This window comes from Podarcis erhardii, assembly GCF_964252035.2.
Source record: "Podarcis erhardii genome assembly, chromosome: 4".
Lineage (NCBI taxonomy): Eukaryota > Metazoa > Chordata > Lepidosauria > Squamata > Lacertidae > Podarcis > Podarcis erhardii.
Window position 1 is genome coordinate 10,726,040 of NC_138508.1, and position 23,097 is coordinate 10,749,136.

Sequence of the window (23,097 nt, forward strand, 5' to 3'; positions counted from 1 at the left end):
GGCTTAGGCTTCATTTCCACTACTTCAGGTTAAAGGAGGGGAAGGAAGAGTTGGGCCACTGGGATAAACTGCCTTCATGTCCAATTATTATTATTATTATTATTATTATTATTATTATTATTAATATTAATATTATTATTAATAATAATAATAATACCCCACCCACCAGGCTGGGTTTCCCCAGCCACTCTGGGCAGCTTCCCAACAAAACACTAAAATACAATAACCTAATAAACATTAAAAGCTTCCCTAAACAGGGCTGCCTTCAGATGTCTTCTAAAAGTTTGGTAGTTATTTTTCTCTTTGACATCTTGTGGGAGGGCGTTCCACAGGGCCGACGCCACTACCGAGAAGGCCCTCTGCCTGGTTCCCTGTAACATGCCCTAGTCCAAAGCCCTAGTAATAAAACACAGGATTTAAATGATTGGGTTTTTTCCCTGTGGTTTTGGCGGTTCTTATTTTTATCTGTAAGCTGCCCATCTTGAGTCCCGGTCAGGGAGAAAGGTGAGGTATAAATATAATAAACAATATAATAAATAGCAATAAACAATCTTGAGTCCTGGTCAGGGAGAAAGGTGAGGTATAAATATAATAAACAATATAATAAATAGCAATAAACAATCTTGAGTCCTGGTCAGGGAGAAAGGTGAGGTATAAATATAATAAACAATATAATAAACAGCAATAAACAACTCATTGCATTGCAGGAGGTTGGACCAGATGAATCTTGGGTCTCTCCCGACTCTATGTTGTTGTTGTTGTTGTTGTTGTTGTTGTTGTTGTTGTTGTTGTTGCAGCAGCCACCCACTGCCTTTAAAAAGGCAGAACAATTCACAAAGGGGGGTATTTATCTCCATGTCTGTTACTGCTAATTCTGTTTATTTGTTTTATTTGTTTTAATAATACTAATACTAATAATGGAATGCGGGTGGCGCTGTTTGTAAAACCTCAGCGCCTAGGACTTGCCGATCAAAAGGTCGGCGGTTCGAATCCCCGCGGGGTGCGTTCCCGTCGCTCGGTCCCAGAGCCTGCCAACCTAGCAGTTCGAAAGCACTTCAAAGTGCAAGTAGATAAATAGGGACCGCTTACCAGCGGGAAGGTAAACGGCGTTTCCGTGTGCTGCGCTGGCTCGCCAGATGCAGCTTGTCACACTGGCCACGTGACCCGGAAGTGTCTGCGGACAGCGCTGGCTCCCGGCCTCTAGAGTGAGATGAGCGCACAACCCTAGAGTCTGTCAAGACTGGCCCGTATGAGCGGGGGTACCTTTACCTTTAATACTAATAATACTAATACTAATAATAATTTGTACCCTGCCCTCCGTGGCTAGAGCCGGGCTCAGGGTGGCTAACACCAGTAAAATTACAGTAAAAACATAATGGGGGGGGGGGACAACCAATTTAAAATACAGGTTAAAATGCAATTTAAAATGCAGCCTCATTTTAAAAGTAGCCCATAGATCAAAGGGGAGGGAAACATAAGGGTCAGGCTGAGTCCAAACCAAAGGCCAGGCGGAACAGCTCCTGTCTTACAGGCCCTGCGGAAAGATGTCAAGTCCCGCAGGGCCCTGGTCTCTTGTGACAGAGCGTTCCACCAAGTCGGGGCCAGTACTGAAAAGGCCCTGGCCCTAGTTGAGACCAATCTAACCACCTTGCGACCTGGGACCTCCAAAGTGTTGTCATTTGTGGACCTTAAAGTCCTCCGTGGGACATACCAAGAGAGGCGGTCCCATAGGTACGAGGGTCCTAGGCCACGTAGGGCTTTAAAGGTCAAAGCCAGCACCTTAAACCTGACCCTATACTCCACCGGGAGCCAGTGCAGTTGGTAACTGCATTTAACTCCCACCCTTCTTCTCAAGGGGGGCTCCATCGTTTTTTTCCCCTCCTCATTTAACCTCCCACAACAACCCTGCGAGGTTACTTAGGTTGAGAGGCAGTGAGTGGTCAACACCATCACCCAGCAAGCTTCATGGCTGAGTGGGGATGTGAACCCTCGTCTCCCAGGTCCTAGTCTGATGCTCTAACCACTACGCTACATTGCCTCTGTCCTGTTGTGAGCTTCTCAAGAGGCAACTGTCTGACTTGACCACCGCTGGTCCACCTGAACCCTTTTATTGCAGCCCGTTTCCAGAGGAGCACTGCTATTTGTCCCCCCTGTTGAAGGCCTGACTGGACTTGACCAGAAGTCCAGCATTGAGTGTCATCGCTGATCACATGCTATGGAGCACTCTCCCGGTGAAAATCCTCAGTTTTGACTTTTATTTGCCTCTCGGTGGCTTTTTTTTTATGCTAACAGGTGTATGCAGTTGTCCAGTTTTTTCTCGAGTCACCAGTCATTTCAATGATTGCCCTTTATTGCATTAAATGTTTCTGTGTCGCTCCATAATATCACCCCAACAATTTGAGAGAAGGTGGCAAGTAAATGCTTTTATGAATGAATAAAACAAATATTTGAAAGAGTGGAGGTGTCAGGAGGTGTGTAGATGTTCATTATATTAGTACCATTGATTTCATCATTGTTAAGGACCCTTCACAGCCTAGGACTCTCGTACCTGTCAGTATATGGAAACATCACCGCTGCAGACAGCCAGTTTATTGACATCACATGATGCGCCTATCTGTGGGAAAGAAGAATTTCCCAGGACGTTCACAGGCTGGATAAGTCTTTGTGAAGAGTGTAACTTGAAACCTTCTGTTTGCGCATGTTCAGGAAGTTTGTCAGACTTGCTGGAAGAACTGAACTGAAAGGACGTGTTTTTTTCTCTAGTGCTGTAATGTCAGAAATAAACATCATGTAAATAGATTTCTGACTTATTTTCTTTCCCCTGCGCAAGCAGGAGGAGGGGTTGTGCATTTTACCCACTCTTGGGAAAATGTCGCCTATCAAACTCTCCCTGGTCTGTCCAAGATATCAGCCAGAGGAGGTTACCGGTAAGCAAGCTCCGAGGACGGTGAGAGGGGCCAGCCTCTATGGAGGGGGCTTGCAAACCAACAGTACCTACGGGACCACCTCTCCCGGTATGCCCCACGGAGGACCTTAAGGTCCATTTTTGCAACACCCTAGAGGTCCCGAGACCTAAGGAACTCAGCTTAGCCTCAACCAGAAGCAGGGCCTTTTCAACTCTGGCTCTATCTTATGGGGCCCTGCGGGATCTGATTTCTTTCCGCAGGGCCTGTAAGACAGAGTTGTTCTGCCTGGCCTTTGACTTGGAATCAGTTTGAATCCCTCCCCCTCTTTCCTTTCTCCTTCTGTGATGGAACTCCTATTTGAGGACTTCCCAGGCTTTTTCTGGCCCACATAGGACCAGTCTGGATAGTTGGCCTTGGTGAAGACTTGACGGTTTCATCCCCCTAAGTTTTTGATTTGAGTTCCTACTGAAATGAGGCTGCATTTGAATGTTGTATTTTAATCTTGTTTTTAAGTTGTATTTCAATCAATTGTTTTTATACTTGGTATTAGCCGCCTTGAACCCGGTCTTGGCTGGGGAGGGCGGGGTATAAATAAATTATTATTATTATTATTATTATTATTATTATTATTATTATTATTATTATTATTATTATTTCCTGCTGGATCGGGCCAGTGGCTCATCCAGTTCAGCATCCTGTTTTCACAGTGGCTGACCAGATGCCTGTGGGAATGCAGCAATCAGGATTCGAACGCAAGTCCAACTCTCCCCTCCAGCTGTGGAGGCAGTTGTGCTTCTGAATGCCATTATTATTGCCCAAAGGCAGCCCGATAACATTCTTCCAAAAGGTAACTGAGTCTATCTCAAAGTAACTTTCTAGCTTTCACCCTCCATCATGTGGCATTTCTGTGACAGATGTCATCCCTCCCGCCATGACATCTGCAGGTGAGGAGACAGCTTCCTGGCATCAAAGCCAGTGAGCCATTTCTATATCATTTTGCGGATTTTATAGGGTTGTGTCAAGATCGGTCTTGGGCCCAAGTTTTATGTTTCAGGGACGCAGGTGGCGCTGTGGTCTAAACCACTGAGTCTCTTGGGCTTGCCGATTGGAAGGTCGGCGGTTTGAATCCCCGCGATGGAGTGAGCTCCTGTTGCTCTGTCCCAGCTCCTGCCAACCTAGCAGTTTGAAAGCACGTCAAAGTGCAAGTAGATAAATAGGTACCACTGTGGTGGGAAGGTAAATGGCGTTTCCGTGCACTCTGGTTTCCTTCACAGTGTCCCGTTGTGCCAGGAGCGGTTTAGTCCTGCTGGCCGCATGTCCCGGAAACCTGTCTGCGGACAAACGCTGGCTCCCTCGGCCTGAAAGCGAGATCAGCGCCGCAACCCCATAGTCGCCTTTGACTGGACTTAACTGTCCAGGGTCCTTTACCTTTACGTGCTTATAAACTGAACCGACAAGTGGTTTTAATATGGGAATTTACCGCATTTTCGCTCATTTCTTAGCTGTCTCAGGCGCAGCCGCTGTCAGATAACATAGCATATAAATTATAGCCAGCAAATTATGAATAAAATTATCATGGATTTGCTAGAGAGGCATTTGCAGAAATAAGAGAGATGGGAGTTGTATCTGCATCATCATGCAAATTGCATTTCCTGACTTATCCAGACTTATTTTTCACCCTGCTCTTTCTAGGCACAGGTTTCTCCTTAAAAGCTCCGTATCAGTGTGTGGGTTTTTTGTCCAATATAAACCTGCTCTTTAGTGCTCAATCGGAGCAAATATCAATTCAGTTTTTCCATGGATTGCTATTTGCTTGATTCAGCTTTAAAGAGCAAGTTTTTGCAGAGCAAGAAAAAGAGCGCCCAGACATGGAGTTTTAAAGCAAGGACTGTGCTTCGGACGACCAGAGGAATGTTAAGTGTGGATAAACCCCTTACACACAAGCAGGGGATGTGAGCTGCTTCAGGTATTTCATACCTTCCAACATGTCAGCCCAGGTTGCAGGTTCGACCCCCATATGGGACAGCCTTTATGTCTTCTTTAAAGTATAGAGTGGCACCAACATCAGTTCAACTTCTCAGTCCTTCCTTGCAGGGGGTTAGACTAATGACCCCTGGGGTCCCTTCCAACTCTACAATTCTATTATTCTCTCCATTCCTCCAAGGATCCGTTACATGCACCATATCGAGGCCGTCCTGCAAAACAGAGCGCCCCATCTCGCCCATGAGGTGTCTAGTATTATAGTAGTATATAAACACAGACAAATACAGTCTATGTGTGTGTCATAGCTGTCAACCGTCCCTTATTTGGCGGGAAAGTCCCTTATCCCAGCGCTGTGTCACGCTGCTGTCCCTTATTATGATGTCCCTTAAATTTCCCGGGTTTCAAAGGAAGCAGCTCCTCTCCCTCCCTCCCTCTCTGCTGGCCAGGGAGGAGGGAGGCTCCAACTCTGTTGCTTGTGTGGGTGGTCACCCAATAAGGAGTCTAGGAATGACTGGGGGGTGGAGCTTGCATGCCTTGTGCTGATCAAATCAGCTGCGTTGCCTGGGGACTCGCTTTTGTTCAGCGCTTCCCAGCGGAGAGGTGACGGTGGTTTTCCTTGCTGCATCCCCTTTGCCGGGTTGCTGCGCTGTGGGAACCACTGCTTGAGGCTTCGTTTGGCTGCTGGCTGGGCTTTCTGCCTTTGGCTCAGAGGGGCTCAGAAGTTGAACATACCTGTGCCTGGAAAATCCCTTATTTTGGCTGCCGATCCCTTATTTTCGAGGCTGCTGGTCCCTTATTTTCAAATATGTAAGTTGACAGCTGTGTGTGTGTGTGTGTGTGTGTGTGTGTGTGTGTCTGTCTGTCTGTCTGTCTGTCTGTCTGTCTCTCTGTCTCCAAATGTCTCTTGCTCTCGCAGTTTAGCCTCTGGTACTTTGGTCTCTCTGAACTGCTGTACTTTCAATTGTCCTTTGATATCAGACATGGCCTTTTGGCCAACAGAGCCCTCTGCGTATACAAAAGCACCTTCACCTTTCTGACAAATTCACAACGCAATTAAAAGCACAGATTTACACAGATGATGCCGGTCAGAAGGGTGGAAACAAGGACGAGAATTTAATCAGAGGGCAATTAAGTTTCACACACAAAAAACCCCACCACCATCCGGCCCCCAAACACACAGCATGATGAACATTCATTAACTGCCATCTTCCAACAGATACAGGATGCTCATTTCTGGTTCAGTGGAAGAAATTCCATTTCCCTTGAGATTATTTTTTTAAAAAGAAAAACACTCCCTGTGCTAGTTTTCATGTAATCCAAACTATGCCCATCTCTCAGTAGTCTTACGAACAGGGGGCTTTTCGCAGAGGTAAAAGAAAACACAGGCAGTTAGAAATGCAATTCCTTCAATTGTCCTAAAGGTTGCATGGAATCATGTTTTCCTCTCTTCTTAAATTCAACAACACACTAAAAGATATGAAAACATACTGGCTTGGCAACTTATTTTGTTCGAGATCAGACAGCCCCTTAATGGCCCTCTCAAACATACAAATTCCGCCCCACACACCCATTCCGCATGGGGGGGTCGCAGTTTCAAGGGTGACACCTGTCTCCACCCCCAGGTGTCTGCTTTTGAGTTTTGGATGCACGTCGATGCCGCGGTCCCGATCTCGCAGGATAAAAAGCTTCGAGGCGCGGCCATAAAAGCTCTTTGAAACAGGTGTTTTCAGGAAAAGTTAAAAGCCAAGAGGTTTTGGCACGGCGACGGCGGCCCTGCGGAGCACGTCAGTGGTTGTTCTTCGCTGCCTCCTTTGCCGCGATGATCAGAGGAGTGAGGCTGGAGAGGGGCTTGGCGATTTTGAGAAACTGGTGCTGGAAAAGAAAGAGACAGGTTTTGGCAAAGGAACACCGGCCAGCTCAAGCGATAAACCATGGCGGTAAATTCAAAGGTGGGTTTGTATGTGGGAAGCTGCCTGAGACCTGGGTGAGAGCTTTGATCCAATGAGCTCACTGTTGTGGGGATGTTAAAGATACTAAAAGGTAAAGGGAGCCCTGACCATTAGGTTCAGTCGTGGCCGACTCTGGGGTTGCGGCGCTCATCTCGCTTTACTGGCTGAGGGAGCCAGCGTACAGCTTCCGGATCATGACTAAGCCAGCATGACTAAGCCACTTCTGGCAGAAGGTACTTCGGCCCCCTGAATATTTGTAGGTAGGGGGCCGAGCTGGGCTAGATTACACTCCCTCTGGAGGAGGGGGTACATAGTTTAGGGGTACTTCTGGACCCTCGGCTGTCGCTTGAGGCTCAGGTGACCACAGTGCCCAGCTGAACCCGCATTTGGACAGGGATAGCCCCGAGTGCTCACTGGAAGGACAGATCCTGAAGCTGAGACTCCAATACTTTGGCCACCTCTAGAGCAATCTACACACAACAAAGAGCTAGATTAATTATTAACAATACCCTGATAGAACAGTTTGAAATAGCAAAAGGCACTCGACAGGGGTGCCCTCTGTTGTTTATCATGGTTTTAGAGATAATCACAAACAAGATAAGAAAAACCCCAGAGATCCATGGCATAAAAATAGGAGCGAAAGAATATAAACTGAAAACATATGCAGACGATCTTATGCTGTCATTGGAAGAACCAAAAGAGAGCGTCGGCAAAGTGTTAAAGCTACTAGAGGAATTTGGAAAATTATCCGGATTTAAATTGAACAGAGCAAAAACCAAAATAATGACCAAAAATATGGAAGAAGAAACCAAAAACGATCTTGAAAGTCAAACTGGAATTAAAATAACTAAAAAAGTAAAATACCTTGGAATCTGGTTAACTATGAAAAATATAAATCTGATTGAAAATAACTACAAGAAAACATGGAAAGAAATAATGAAGGACTTGGATACATGGAATAGAATACATCTCTCGTGGTTGGGGAGAATGGCGGCGATTAAAATGAGCTTACTACCTAAATTACTCTTCCTATTCCAGAATATACCGATAATTAGAGGAACCTCAATATTCAAAGAATGGCAGAGATTACTTTCTAAATTCATTTGGCAGGGAAAGAGACCAAGAATTAGATTTAAATTGCTCACAGACCAAAGAGATAGGGGTGGTCTTGCGGTTCCAAATTTGAGGTTATATTACGAAGCTGCATGTCTTTGTTGGGTAAAAGACTGGATTGTCATCAAAAACAAAAATTTGTTAGATCTAGAGGGGTTTAATCTAAGATTCGGTTGGCATGCCTATTTATGGCGAGACAAAGGAAGGGTTCATAAAGGTTTTTCTAATCACATTTTCAGAGGGCCACTGCTGGAAGTGTGGGAAAGGAATAAAAAATTGTTGGAGCAGAAAACGCCCTGGTGGTTATCACCAATAGACATTTTAACAATTAAAAAATTAAACATTGAGGGGGAAAGATGGACATATGAAGATTTACTAACCAAAACAGAATCCGGGTGGAGGTTTAGACCTTACGAAGAAATAAAAAGCAAGCTGACTGGCTGGATTCAATACCATCAAATTAATTCAATGTGGAGGGAAGATAATAAGATCGGAATAAATGACAAGAAATCTAGATTTCAGATTGAAATAATAGAAAGTAAAACAAAATTATTATCAAAAATGTACAACCAGTTGCTTGAGTGGGACACCAAGGATGAGGAAGTAAAGGATGTGATGGTGAAGTGGGCGGTAGACCTAGGGTACAACATAGAGTTTGACAAATGGAAGGCATTGTGGTGTAAAGATATGAATTTCTCAGCATGCACGACACTAAAGGAAAACATGTATAAGATGATGTACAGATGGTACATAACGCCGGTAAAACTACATAAAATGTATAGAACGGGCGATAAACTGTGTTGGAAATGTAAGAGCAAGGAGGGCGATTTCATCCATACGTGGTGGACGTGCGAGATTCTCAAAAAATTTTGGGAATCCATCTATAATGAATTAAAAAAAAATCTTAAATATACGTTTGTTAAAAAACCCGAAGCCTTCCTGCTGGGGATAATTAGTAAGGATATCAAAGAAGAAGATAGAAGAAATCAAAGAAGTGCAAAATTTAACAATGAATGGGATAAATTTAGGATATATATGGAAATAGAGACAAGGGGAAAATCAAAATGTTGATCAGAAACACATATGTACTTACAGAAATCACAGTAGGCATGAGATAACGCTTACTACGTAAAAAGTTTTATTAAGGAATAGACACAGCAGATAGATAAACAAGGTAATATTTTCCGAAATCGAGATAAAGTGAAGTCGATCAATGTCATTTAAAGTTGTATGTATTTCGTGTTTTTCTTTTTTTTCTCTTTTTCTTTTTCTTTTCTTTTTTTTTCTTTCTCTTTTTCTGTTCTTTCTTTTTCATTTTGTCTTTTGTACATTTGTGAAATATATTTATGTCAAAATTTAATAATAATAATAAAAAAAATACTTTGGCCACCTCATGAGAAGAGAAGACTTCCTGGAAAAGACCCTGATGTTGGGACGAGATGGTTGGACAGTGTTCTCGAAGCTACCAACATGAGCCTGACCAAACTGCGGGAGGCAGTGGAAGACAGGAGTGCCTTGCGTGCTCTGGTCCAGGGGGTCAAGAAGAGTCGGACACGACTAAAGGACTAAACAACAAGCAATCTTTCTTCAAATTGATGCGTTTACCTGGAGGAGCTCTTTCGCAGACCCTCTCTTTTCCACATCCATCTCGAGGCAGCGATTAAGGAAGTCTCTAAAGATGGGCGAAAGCTTCTCTGGGTTCTGCAGCTCGGGGGTCCCGTTGGTGGCAATAAGATATAAAGCCTAAAAGAGGGGACAGGGGCGAGTGGGAAGAGAAGAAGAAGAAAAAAAGAGTTCAGCTCAGAGATTTTATTTTATGCCATTATGGTTACAGCAGGGGTCAGCAATCTTTTCCAGCCGTGGGCCGGTCCACCTTCCCTCAGACCATTTTGAAGAAAAAAATGAACGAATTCCTATGCCCCACAAATAACCCAGAGATGCATTTTAAATAAAAGCACATATTCTACTCATTAAAAACACCAGGCAGGCCCCACAAATAACCCAGAGATGCATTTTAAATAAAAGCACACATTCTACTCAAAAACATGCCGATTCCCGGACCGTCCGTGGGCTGGATTGAGAAGGCGATTGGGCCACATCTGGCCCATGGGCCTTAGATTGCCTACCCCTGGGTTACAGTGTTGGAGTCCAGGGTTCGAATCCCCACTAAGCCATAAAACTTACAGAATGGCCTTGGGCCATTCACCATCTCTTAAGCCTAACCAGCCTCACAGATTTGTTGTGAGGATGAAATGGGGAGGAGAACCATGTTTAGCACCTTGAGCTCCTCGGAAGAATAAGGTGAGATATAAATGTAATAAATAAATACCAGAGGTACCAATGCAAAGTCTGACAAATGCAGGGTGGATTTGATTTAAATCAAATCGATTTAAACCCATGATTTAAATCACCAGTCAGTAAGACTTGATTTATATCATATTTTCACAGAAAGGCTCATTCTTGCTGGTATCATCTTAATATTTACAAGCAGATGAAGGTTTCATTTTCGGAATAATAAGTTTTCAGAGTTTTACAGTTATATCGAAAATTACTGATTTGGTTACCCTATTTGAAATACATAGACAGATAATTATGAAGTTATTGTGAGGTTTAATAAGTAACTTGTTTATATTTGGACAACTTTTCTGCTGTTCTTGATTGGAAGGAGAAAAAGAATAATTTTCTTAATAACAATTTATTTAACTAAAACAATAACATTATAGCATATGTATCCATGTATGTTAACTGATGTGGTTAAATAAATTTAAAAACAAACAAACCTGATTTTTAGCACACATGAAAAACTTAAAACAAATCCTTATTTCCTGATGAATAGCCTTTGGACTATAATGTAACTTAAACAGAAAACTATCTTTTTTAAAAAAAATCCATCCAAAAGCATTTTATTTGAAAAATCCAATTTAAATAATAAAAAAATCCAATTTAAAATTATAAAAATCCAATTTTTTATATATATATATATATATATATATATATATATATATATATATATATATATTTGCTTTCGTAGATTTTCACGGGTACAGGAATGCAGGTTTTGGTGTCCTCGGGTGTCTTCCCGTGTAAAAGTTGGGGTGTCTAGGCGACGTTTCGACGAGGTCTCACTCGTCATCTTCAGGCTGGTGCTTTCGGCTTCTTGTTACTGGAACAGAGCAGGATCTCAGTGTTTGAGTTCCTATAAATACTGTAGAGGGGGTGTGGTGTATCTTCTCAGGAAAACTCTTCACAAAGTTCAAGAGGTCAAGACACAAAGACTTTAACAACTAATCCACACCTAATGACCCACCTAAGTGGTACTCAGGATATCACTCAAGAAATCACTCAAGATATCTCTCAAGTAATTAAGGAACAAAAGAAGAAAAGGCACACTAGCCTGGGAACTTCCTCTCTGCCCAGAACATTGGAGGCTATACACCACACCCCCTCTACAGTATTTATAGGAACTCAAACACTGAGATCCTGCTCTGTTCCAGTAACAAGAAGCCGAAAGCACCAGCCTGAAGATGACGAGTGAGACCTCGTCGAAACGTCGCCTAGACACCCCAACTTTTACACGGGAAGACACCCGAGGACACCAAAACCTGCATATATATATATATATATATATATATATATATATATATATATATTCATTGATTTTTATCCACCCTGGATAAATGAGAAACATTTATAATCCCCGGTGGGACAGCTGGCCTAAACGAATCCGGGAAGCCTCTCAGTTAGAACGAAAACGCTCACCCTCAGTGGATTTTCGTTGAGGTACGGAGGTTCCCCCTCTATCATTTCGATGGCCATTATCCCCAGAGACCAGATGTCCACCTTGGGTCCATAGGCTTTCCTCGTCACCACCTCAGGCGCCATCCAATATGGCGTCCCCACCATGGTGCTGCGCTTGCTTTGCTCGGGAGTGATCTGAGCACAGAAGCCGAAATCGGCTGATGGGGAAGGAGAGAAGAGAAGAGGAAAATCAGAAAAAGAGCAGCAGTAGAAGAAACAGTTTTCCTTTGTTTTGGAAGAGTCAGCGGGCAGAATTTGGTTTTCGCGTCAAAGTTTTAGACTGCAAGGTCTTATCTTCTTTAATATTTATGTTCTACTGGCTGAGCCATCCCAGGGGAAGCAGGAAAACAGAGCAGGGCTACAGCTCCTTCCCTTCTGGAACACCTTCATCATCATCATCACCATCATTATTTATTATTTATACCCCACCCATCTGGCTGGGTTTCCCCAGCCAATCTGGGCGGCTCCCAACAGAATATTAAAAACACGATAAAACATCAAACGTTAAAAACTTCCCTAAACAGGGCTGCCTTCAGATGTCTTCTAAACATCAGATAGTTGTTTAGTTCCTTGACATCTGATGGGAGGGCGTTCCACAGGGAGGGTGCCACCACCGAGAAGGCCCTCTGCCTGGTTCCCTGTAACCTCAGTTCTTGCAGGGAGGGAATTGCCAGAAGGCCCTCGAAGCTGGACCTCAGTGTCTGGGCTGAACAATGGGGGTGGAGATGCTCCTTCAGGTCGACTGGGCTGAGGCCATTTAGGGCTTTCAAGGTCAGCAGCATCACTTTGAATTGTGCTCGGAAACATACTGGGAGCCAATATAGATTCTGTAGGACCAGTGTTACATACAGTCCTGACAGCCACTCCCAGCCACCAGGCTAGCTGCCGCATTCTGGATTAGTTGTAGTTTCTGGGTCACCTTCAAAGGTAGCCCCACGTAGAGCGCATTGCAGTAGTCCAAGCGAGAGATAACTAGAGCATGCACCACTCTGGCGAGACAGTCTGCGGGCAGGTAGGGCCTCATCCTGCGTACCAGATGGAGCTGATAAACAGCTGCCCTGGACACAGAATTGACCTGCGCCTCCATGGACAGCTGTGAGTCCAAAATCACTCCCAGGCTGCGCACCTGGTCCTTCAGGGGTACAGTTACCCCATTCAGGACCAGGGAGTCCTCCACACCCGCCCACCCTCTGTCGCCCCAAAACAGTACTTCTGTCTTGTCAGGATTCAACCTCAATCCATCAGCCACCATCCATCCATCCTCCAAACAAAACAAAAGAGGGTGGCTTTGAAATTCCAGATGTACAATTCTCCCCAGCCATCCTGTCCACATACTTAGCTTGACAGAGCCATCCATTCCCAGCAAGATATTGTCACTTTTAATGTCCCTGTGGATAACTTGGTTGGCATGGAGGAATTCCAATGCCTGGAGACACTGTGGGAGAAGAAAAAACAGGCAGCAACAATCAGTACTGCAAACAACAATGAGGTTTTGTGCAGGCCAGTGTGGTGTAGTGGTTAGAGCACTGGACTAGGACCTGGGAGACCAGGGTTCAAATCCCCACTCAGCCACAGAGCTCACTGGGTGACCTCAGACCAGTCACTCACTCTCTGCCTAGCCTACCTCACAAGGTTGTTGTGTGGACAAAATGGGGGGCAGAAATCAACGTACGCCAGCTCAAGCTCTTTGAGGAAAGTCAGTGCATAAATGAAATTAGGTAAGTATATGTGTGCCACTTCTCACAGAATGCTTTTGCAGAAAATTCATTCTGGCGCATATAATGACTGCAAGGACTGCCTCTCCCAATATAAACCATCCCCAACTCTGAGATCATCTTCTGAGGCCCTTCTTTGTGTGCTCCTCCTCAAGAGGTCCGGAGGGTGGCAACATGAGAACAGGGCCTTCTCTATAGTGGCTCCCCGGTTGTGGAATACTTTCCCCAGGGAAGTTCGCCTGGTGCCTTCATTATACACCTTTAGGCAAAAAAGTTCCTCTTCAACCATCCTTGGGCTGATTAATATTCTACAGCATTTAAAATTTGTTTTTGTTTTGTTTCAACTATTTATTTTGTGCTTCTATCCTGTATTTTTTCTTGTGAACTGCCCCGAGATCTTCGAATGAAAGGCGGTATATAACTTTAATAAATAAAATAATAAACAAGTATATTACAACTCTCGTTGCAGCTGGTCTTTGGCCATGCTGCCTGATGCTTCAGGGAGGACAAAGATTCCTCCATCACAGACTGGCAGCAGCTGTCCTCGGACTGAGGCAGAGAAGGGTCTTTTCCATTAGCTGCTACTTGATCTTTTTGACTAGACGTGCCAGGATTTGAACACGACCCCCTAAGCATCACCGCTCTATTTTTAGGCACCTATTTAAACTGCAACATTTATCCAGCATTCATCCTGATCCGCTTGCAGGGTGCATAAATGTTAATCTTTTATTCATCCCAATGCTTTGCATTGCATTTCCCTTTGACTTAGAAAATGTTTTCTTTTTTGAAAAAAAGTGGATTTGTGGTGCTGGGGCGACAGAGAACTTTGACTTACTTCAGTTGTGCACGCCTAGAGTTCCTGGAATGAGCTTGCACCCCTCCCGAAATATACTGACAGTCTGGAGGCTCTCCAGGAAATTCAAATAATTCCATCTCTCTCTCACGCGCATAGGAGCTCCAAGCTGCACATCCCATTCGCCAGCAAAGCCCTGGACTTCCATTTGGAATGAAATATATTCGGAGTTTAAGTCCTTACCTCCCGGCACACGGCGGCAATCTGCCCTTCATCCATGCAGGTCTCTGTCACCACGTCTGTCAAGGAACCGCCAGCCAAATACTCCATGACTACCCACAATTCATCCCCCACGAGGTAACTGCAGGAAGCCAGAGAAATAACAGACGGTCATTGTGTCCCTTTCACCACACACACACACACAACCACACCCGCATTGCCAAACCAAGAGAGCAGAACTATTTTGGCAGCAGAGCGAGATGGTAGCACAAAATGGACAGTGGAAAGTAACAGGCTTGCGGGTTGGATATGGATCGGGCTGGGGGAGGACCCAGGTTCAAATTCCTGCTCCGCGTTTCAGCTTCCTGAGTGGCCATCACCATCATCATTTTTTAATTTGTATACCGTCTTTCTATCTTACAATGCTCAAGGCGGTTTACAAGCTGAAGAAACAAAACATGTGCAATCTGACGCAATACAAAAATGTGATAATAAAACTTTAAAAGAGGCCCCCTATATCAAAAAAGTAACATTCAACAATCATTAGAATAGTATTAAATAATAATACAGTGGTAGCTCTGGATATGAACGGGATCCGTCCCGGAGCCCCGTTCGCTTCCTGAAGTAAACGTAAGAGGTGACTGCGTGTCCGCGGGTCGCATTTCGCCACTTCAGCGCATGCACGTGACGTCATTTTGAGTGTCTGCGCATGCCTGAGCGGCAAAACCCGGAAGTAACGTGCTCTGTTACTTCTGGGTCGCCACAGAGCACAACCCGAAAATACTTAACTTGAAGCTACTTCAACCCGAGGTATGACTGTAACGTATAAAAGTTAAACAGAAATCCACTCAACAGTTACAATAAATAATTTCTAAACTATAATCAATAAAACCACGGCAAACCAAAGTACAGGGAGGAGGCAGTCTCTTGCTCGGCCTAACCCACCTCGCAAGGTTGTTGTGAGGGCGAAACAGGCAGGAACCTTGTGGCTATCTTCTAAAGCGTGAAAGGGATGGTTGCAGGATCAATGGGGTTTTGTTTCTATATGTGGCCGAGAAAGTCCCTGTGTGTGGCCCAAAATGGGTTGGGGGAGAGAAAAATGGTATATTGTCTTCTCCCCAGCTTGAAAACTGTCCCTAATGAGTCAAGAAAGGAATGTGCAGTTGCTGGGAAATTTGGGGGAGAATACATTTGAGTATTTTGCTAGCAGAAAAGGGAGGAAACACCAGCAGAGAGAACCCCTGGGGGGGTGGGCGTTCCCACATTCTGCGACCCTGAAGAGATGGCACCCCAGTCCCCGGTTTCTATAGGACTCCTTTGGGCATGCAAACAAATCATCCTCAAATTTATGACCCACCCTTCACCAGCGAGTCCCCGGACAGGTTACAACAATTTAAAATTGAAAATAAATTATAATTATGGGAATAAGGTGGGTCACACGTCTCTTGTCAAATGACAGGGGAAAGAGGGGTCTGCATCAAACATTGCCAGCCTGGTAGCTTTCATATGCTTTGGACGACAATTCCCAGCGTGGCCAAAATATCCGAAGGGCAGCAGCTCCCGTTGCTCAGTCCCTGCTCCTGCCAACCTAGCAGTTCAAAAGCACGTCAAAGTGCAAATAGATAAATAGGCAGGAAGGTAAATGGCGTTTCCGTGCACTGCTCTGGTTCACCAGAAGCGGCTTAGTCGTGCTGGCCACATGACCCGGAAGCTGTATGCTGGCTCCCTCGGCAAATAAAGTGAGATGAACACCGCAACCCCAGAGTCGTCCACAACTGGACCTAATGGTCAGGGGTCCCTTTACCTTTGCCTTTTAAGGCCATTGTTCTGTCTTCATCCAATTTGTCTACACTGCCCTTTAGTGGTCCTCTGGGATTTTAGACAGGGGGTGGTTCCATTCCTGGCAATGCCAGGAATGGAACCTGCGACCTTCTATGGGGAAAACAGATGCTCTACCACTGAGATATACAGTCATACCTTGGGTTACAGACACTTCAGGTTGCGCATTTTCGGGTTACGGATGCGCTGAAACCCAGAAGTGCTGGAACAGGTTACTTCCACGTTTCGGCGCTCGCGCATGTGCAGGTACACTAAATCGCTCTTTGCACATGCGCAGAAGCGCTGAATCGCAACCCATGCATGCACAGATGTGGCGCTGCGGGTTGCGGACGTGCCTCCCACACGGATCACATTCGCAACCTGAGCATCCACTGCATAGCCGTTAACCGTCCCTTGTTTGGCGGGAAAGTCCCTTATCCCAGCGCCGTGTCCCACTGCTGTCCCTTATTGATGATGTCCCTTAAATTTCCCGGGTTTCAAAGGAAGCAGCTCCTCTCCCTCCCTCCCTCTCTGCCGGCCAGGGAGGAGGGAGGCTCCAACTGTGTTGCTTGGCTGCGTTGCTCACCCAATAAGGTCTCTAAGAACGACTGGGGGGTGGAGCTTGCATGCCTTGTGCCGATCAAATCGGCTGCGTTGCCTGGGGACTTGCTTTTGCTCAGCGCTTCCTAGCGGAGAGGTGACGGTGGTTTTCCTTGCGGCATCCCCTTTGCCGGGTTGCTGCGCTGTGGGAACCACCGCTTGAGGCTTCGTTTGGCTGTTGGCTGGGCTTTCTGCCTTTGGCTCGGAGGGGTTCAGAAGTCGAACATACCTGTGCTCTGAAAATCCCTTATTTTGGCTGCTGATCCCTTATTTTCGAGGCTGCTGGTCCCTTATTTTCAAATCTGTAAGTTGACAGCTATGATCCACTGTAGCCCTTCCCCAACCTCAAGGACCCTTCTAGCAGCAGTGCGTGCTAGAGATGGCCATAAGTTCAGTGGCTGGGGCACTAGACTTGCATGCAGAAGGTGCTTGGTTCAAACCCCAGCATCTCCAGCTATGGCCAGGGGTCTTCCCTGTCTAAAATCCTGATGCTGCCAGTCAGTGTATGCAACACTGCGCTAGATGGACCAGGGGTCTGACTCAGTATGAGTCCCTTTCCAATGTTTCGAGGTTAATTTCCCCACCCTGCGTTTCCACCCATGAATTTTCACAGGTGCCCCATGTATTAACAAAAATATCCTGGTGTTTCTGTCCTCCTCCCCACCGAAACAACTCAGTGCTGTTTTTCAGAATAGGCTAAAACAGCTTTAGATGAATGAACAGCGACCGGGCAGCCTGAGAACTGTGACAGCTAAGGGCATCTGTGACGGCTGCTTCAGGGACAGCCGCAGCAGGGGACTTTTTCAGTCCAGAAAATCTCAGCACAAACATGTTTCTGGCAAAGGCAGCTGAGCTGGCCCCACTGCAACTTCTGCCCCGCTGGGAAAGGAGGAAGCGAAGCGCTCAGAGCAGCAGCGACTTCTCCTCCCTGGAGGAAAGAAAACGAGCCAAAAGCAGCAGGTCTAGAAGCTAGCAGGAAGATGATGCTCCCCCTTCTGACCTGAACTCACAGCATCCAATGTCTTAGGACCGTATGGTCACCAGCTTCACAATAATTTTTTTATAAGAGGTCGCCAATTCCCCTTTCTAAAAAAGACAGATTATTGTCAACCTGACAACTGCCATCTGTTCCTGTGGGCTTATTTCTTACTGTGACGACTTCCAACTGATTCTTTTCTTCCTCGGCTACTCTTCCACGTTTTTGCAAACGTGATCCTCTGCGGTGTCAAAGTACATAGTGCTTGAATGGGATTAAATAGGTTGTGGGATAGCTCAGTTGGTACAGAGTGCAACTCTCAGGGTTGTGAGTTCAAGACACACTTTGCCCAAAAGATCCCTGCATTGCAGGGGGTTCAAAGAGATTAGCATCGTGGTCCCTTCCAACTCTACAGTTCTATGATTCTAATATTATTTATTGGATTGCTCACATTGGTTAATGATCCATTGCCATGTTCGCTGAACAATCTCCAATCACATACTTAATTTTATCATTCAGTATTAAAAGGTAAAGGTAAAGGGACCCCTGACCGTTAGGTCCAGTCGTGGACGACTCTGGGGTTGCATGCTCATCTCGCTCTATAGGCTGAGGGAGCCGGCGTTTGTCCGCAGACAGCTTCCGGGTCATGTGGCCAGCATGACTAAGCCGCCTCTGGCAAACCAGAGCAGCACACGGAAACGCCGTTTACCTTACCGCCGGAGCAGTACCTATTTATCTACTTGCTTTCAAACTAACTGCTAGGTTGGCAGGAGCAGGGACTGAGCAACGGGAGCTCACCCCGTTGCAAGGATTCGAACCGCTGACCTTCTGATTGGCAAGCCCTAGGCTCTGTGGTTTAGACCACAGCACCACCCGCTATTACCCTATATTACCCTATTCCAAAAATGTCTAAACGTGGCCACTCCTGTTCCAGCCAGCCAGCCAGTCAGCCAGCCATGCCCCCTTCTGCCATACTCCAGTCCACCTCCAAAGTTTTTTGTTCCCTCCCCATTAACAGTAAGGCCTGATCCAACAGGCTCTTATGTTCTTAATCAAAGTCCACTAAAGTTGGAGGCTGCATCCAGTTAAGAAGATCTTCCCGTCTCCTGAAGAGATTATCCTTTGTTATTGCGCAAAGCTACTATCCTACTTAGGAGCTGGTGAAACTACTGGTGGGGAAAATAAGACACACATTTTGTGGGGAAACCGCTGGTCTTCAGAAGCTGCTAAAAAAATGCTCCTCTCAACTTTTGAACTGTGGTTTAATTTTAAAAGACAGTTTCGGCCAACATGAGATGTGTACATTTCTTGCTCAAGAGAATGTTAATCAGGGACGCCATTGTTCTCCAAGTAAATCGTCTCCCCCCCCCCCTTTTTTTAAGTGCATGTAACTTGCATAGTAACAGCAGATATTCTCTGAGGCTCTTTAGGCGGCCAAAACTGCATCATCCACACACTAGAAGGAGGCATCAACAGATATGATATACAAAAACTAAAATTGGGGGGGGGGACTTGGATATGTGCAAAGCATACAGATATGAACTTCAGGCCTTTTTTGTGGTTGGGATTCAGTGTTGAAGAGGCAGGCAGACTTGAGGCTTGTGGAATTCGCTTTATTTTACTTTTTTATTAGACACTCAAGATTCACCAAATGGAAGTCAGGTGCCAAAGACAGGCACTTGGAATTAATGAATTCCTAACCGGGGAATTCATTTCAAATGCCAAAACTGAACAGAGCTCACTCCAAATTTCCCTGCCATTTTTTCAATTTGCTGTTGTCATTTTGTGGTTGCCATTACTAAGCAATGGTGGGTCAGAAATCAGCACTGATCTACAGTGGTACCTCGGGTTACATATGCTTCAGGTTACATACGCTTCAGGTTACAGGCTCCGCTAACCCAGAAATAGTACCTCAGGTTTAGAACTTTGCTTCAGGATGAGAACAGAAATCGTGCTCCGGTGGCACAGCGGCAGCAGGAGGCCCCATTAGCTAAAGTGGTGCTTCAGGTTAAGAACGGACCTCCGGAACGAATTAAGTAATTAACCCGAGTTACCACTGTATTCCAATAATATTTTGTCCCTAACCAAGCCTGAGCACAAGAGCCCTTCTCCCTTCCTGCAGTTTCTGGGAATTGGCATTCAAAAGCAATACTGCCTCCAACCTTGTGTGTAGAACATAGCAATCACAGCTAGTGGCCATCAATAGCCCTCTCCTCCTTGAATTTGTCCAATCCTCTTTTAAAGCCACCCAAGCTGCAGCCACCACTGCTTCCTGAGGCAGAGAGTTCCACAGTTTAACAACACGCTTCGTAAATACGTGCTTTCTTTCATCTGCCCTAAATCTTGTACACATGACATTCCCTCTTGGGGGAAAAAGTGCGGATACCTGTCCAGATAGTTGACAATGTTGGGGTTCTTGTTTTCCCTCATGACGAGAATTTCATTAATTATCAGCTCCTTCTTGGGCTGTTGCTGCAAGTTCATCTGCTTAATTGCAACCTGAAATGAGGGCGGGGAACAGAGAAGAGGAATAATTACAATTAAGTCTCTAGTTGTCTGAAGCTGGATCTAATTTAAGTTTCCAACTCTTGTGTCCTTGGTCACAATTCTGAATTGGAGGGAATCGGGGAGCGGGGATCGAGAAGAGAGGCTCAAAATCAAAGCATCTCTCATTTAGTGAAACGGGCTTCAGTATCCCCATAACACTTACTTCCTGTCCTGTAGCTACATCGATCGCCGTGTAAACTGTCCCTGAAGCTCTGAAAGGAAAGACAACCCGTTAAGGCATGCTATTATTGTAAATGTTCAATAAATAAATGTTCATAAATGCACAAAGTAAAACACACGTACTCAAGTATATAAATCCCACATCTGAAATAGTACAGGAAAGCAATCCTGAAGCCATCTTGATTCTTCATGACCCCCAATATTTCCTCTGAGGAAGGAAATATTTGGAGAAACCTTTCCCCATTAGTTCTTTTCACTTACAAATCATACAAATCCTGTCTTAAGGGCATATTTTCTGTATGAATAGGGTAAGGCCTGTGACCTACTTACCATCTCAAAAGAATGGCCAGGCAACCCAGGTAATGCAATCGTTAAAACATTAGCAGGTCATCTTGACAGACAGGAGAGAAGTTGCCTTTTCTGTGATGTATGAATGGTGCTTCTTGGGTGGTCTTTAGCTAAGGGGTTGGGCAATGCCTAAAATAATCAAAAGTTCCTGTGCACTTTGTTCTTTGTCCTCACCTCCTTGCAAGGGGTGTGTGTGTCTCTGCTGAAACCTAAAAATAAATATCTGCCATTCTTCCACTGGATCCTGCCTCCATCCATTATTCTCTGACCGATCATGGACTTTTTGTTGTTGTTTAGTCGTTTAGTCGTGTCCGACTCTTCCACCTTGCCAACAAAGGTCCGTATAGTTAAAGCAATGGTTTTCCCAGTAGTGATGTATGGAAGTGAGAGCTGGACCATAAAGAAGGTTGATTACCAAAGAATGGATGCTTTTGAATTCTGGTGCTGGAGGAGACTCTTGAGAGTCCCATGGACTGCAAGAAGATCAAACCTCTCCATTCTGAAGGAAATCAGCCCTGAGTGCTCACTGGAAGGACAGACACTGAAGCTGAGGCTCCAATACTTTGGCCACCTCATGAGAAGAGAAGACTCCCTGGAAAAGACCCTGATGTTGGGAAAGATGGAGGGCACAAGGAGAAGGGAACGACAGAGGACGAGGTGGTTGGATAGTGTTCTCGAAGCTACCAGCATGAGTTTGACCAAACTGCGGGAGGCAGTGGAAGACAGGAGTGCCTGGCGTGCTCTGGTCCATGGGGTCACGAAGGGTCGGACATGACTAAACGACTAAACAACAACAACTCCTTAGCACTGTCTGCACGGACTGGCAGTGGCTCTCTAAGGTTGCAAACAGGGAATGATCCTATCTGGAGATGCTATTGGGGGTTGTAACAGGGATTTTCTGCGCATAAAGCAGATATTCTGCAACTAAGCTATAGGCCTTCAGGGGAAGTTAGCCTGCTGCAAGCCAGACTCAGCTAAAAACAACCACAGCTAGAGGAGAGTTTGGAAAAAGAATAACTCAAGTTAAGTGGCCCGCAAGCAACTTAGGTAAGCAAAAGCTTGGTGGTCAGTAGGAGGAAGCCAAGGTTAGTCATTCCAGCAGAGCTTCAGAATTCTTGGGTTTTTCACTGAGGCTTTGTTTCCCTTTGGCGGCATCACTGCACAGCAAGAGCCAATTGGTTGTATGGCGCTGTGACATCATTCTGCTCTCACGACCATCACTAATTGGTTGGGATCACGCTGGGAGGGAAAGTTAGCAGCCCCAGAATAGACCATAGAGAAGGTGAACACAATAGCTGTGAGAGTCAAGAGCGTTTGTGCGCACGCATACACACAAAAGGAATAGTGTGCGCACCTTTTCACCCTCACTGTTTTAGAGGCAAACGTTCAGCTAATTTTAACATGCTTAAGCTAGACTTTCTCTGAACTGCTCTCTGCAAACGCTTGCCAGCTCATTTCACGTGACATCAAGGCAAACGCTCGCCTCGGCTGAAGATTTTCACAGCTCGGACTGTGAGTCAACCTCTTCACCAAGCCCCCATAGGTAAACAGGCGCGGTGCAGAGGCCTCGCCGTGCGGAGACTGACTTCCACGACGTGGCACGGCTTCTGATTGGCTGCAGGAAGCCGCGGACACCTCTGGGCACCGCCTCTTCCTTCCTGCTAAGGTGGTCAAGAGGGAGGAAGTGGCAGAGCGGGAAGGAAACAGCAGCGGTGTGGAGGCAGCCTCTGCCGGCCAGGCCAGCGACCTAGGCTCTGTGCCCCACAGAGACAGAGGACACCGACGCTGCCGAAGAAGAGGCAGCGCCAGCGGCTGCGGCATGAGTGGCATAGGCCAGGGGACCTTTCTGGAGGGGGGGTGCTTTCAGGAGGCGGTGGGTCCAGCCCCCCGCAAGGTCTGAGGGACAGTGGACCTGACCCCTCCTGAAAACGTTTGCTGACCCCTGCTCTAAACTAAGGTTCAAAATCTAGGCTCGTCTTATACAAGGATAGTATCTCCCCCCCCCCATTTTCTTAAATTGGAGTCCCCCCCAAATAGGGGGTGTCTTATACATGGGGGCATTTTATAGACAGGAAAATACGGTATGTGCTTTGGTTTCTTTAAAACTGCTGTTTTCTACCGGAAGATGTGTGTGGATTTGAGTCAATCAAAT

General features: G+C 45.7%; 1 protein-coding gene across 3 annotated transcripts in view; it reads right to left on the minus strand.

The window, feature by feature from the left end:
- Positions 1–5,977: 5,977 nt before the first annotated feature.
- The window catches only part of PAK1 (p21 (RAC1) activated kinase 1), a 97,172-nt gene continuing 80,052 nt past the window's right edge, over positions 5,978–23,097 (minus strand). For all 3 annotated transcript variants that reach the window (XM_081860479.1, XM_081860478.1, XM_081860480.1), the window contains 7 exons: positions 20,581–20,629; positions 20,257–20,369; positions 14,501–14,618; positions 13,085–13,184; positions 11,711–11,907; positions 9,557–9,694; positions 5,978–6,761 (listed from right to left, as the gene is read on the minus strand). In XM_081860479.1, coding sequence (XP_081716605.1) covers positions 6,675–6,761; positions 9,557–9,694; positions 11,711–11,907; positions 13,085–13,184; positions 14,501–14,618; positions 20,257–20,369; positions 20,581–20,629 — 802 coding nt within the window. In that variant the 3' untranslated portion in view covers positions 5,978–6,674. The remainder of the gene's footprint in view (positions 6,762–9,556; positions 9,695–11,710; positions 11,908–13,084; positions 13,185–14,500; positions 14,619–20,256; positions 20,370–20,580; positions 20,630–23,097) is intronic.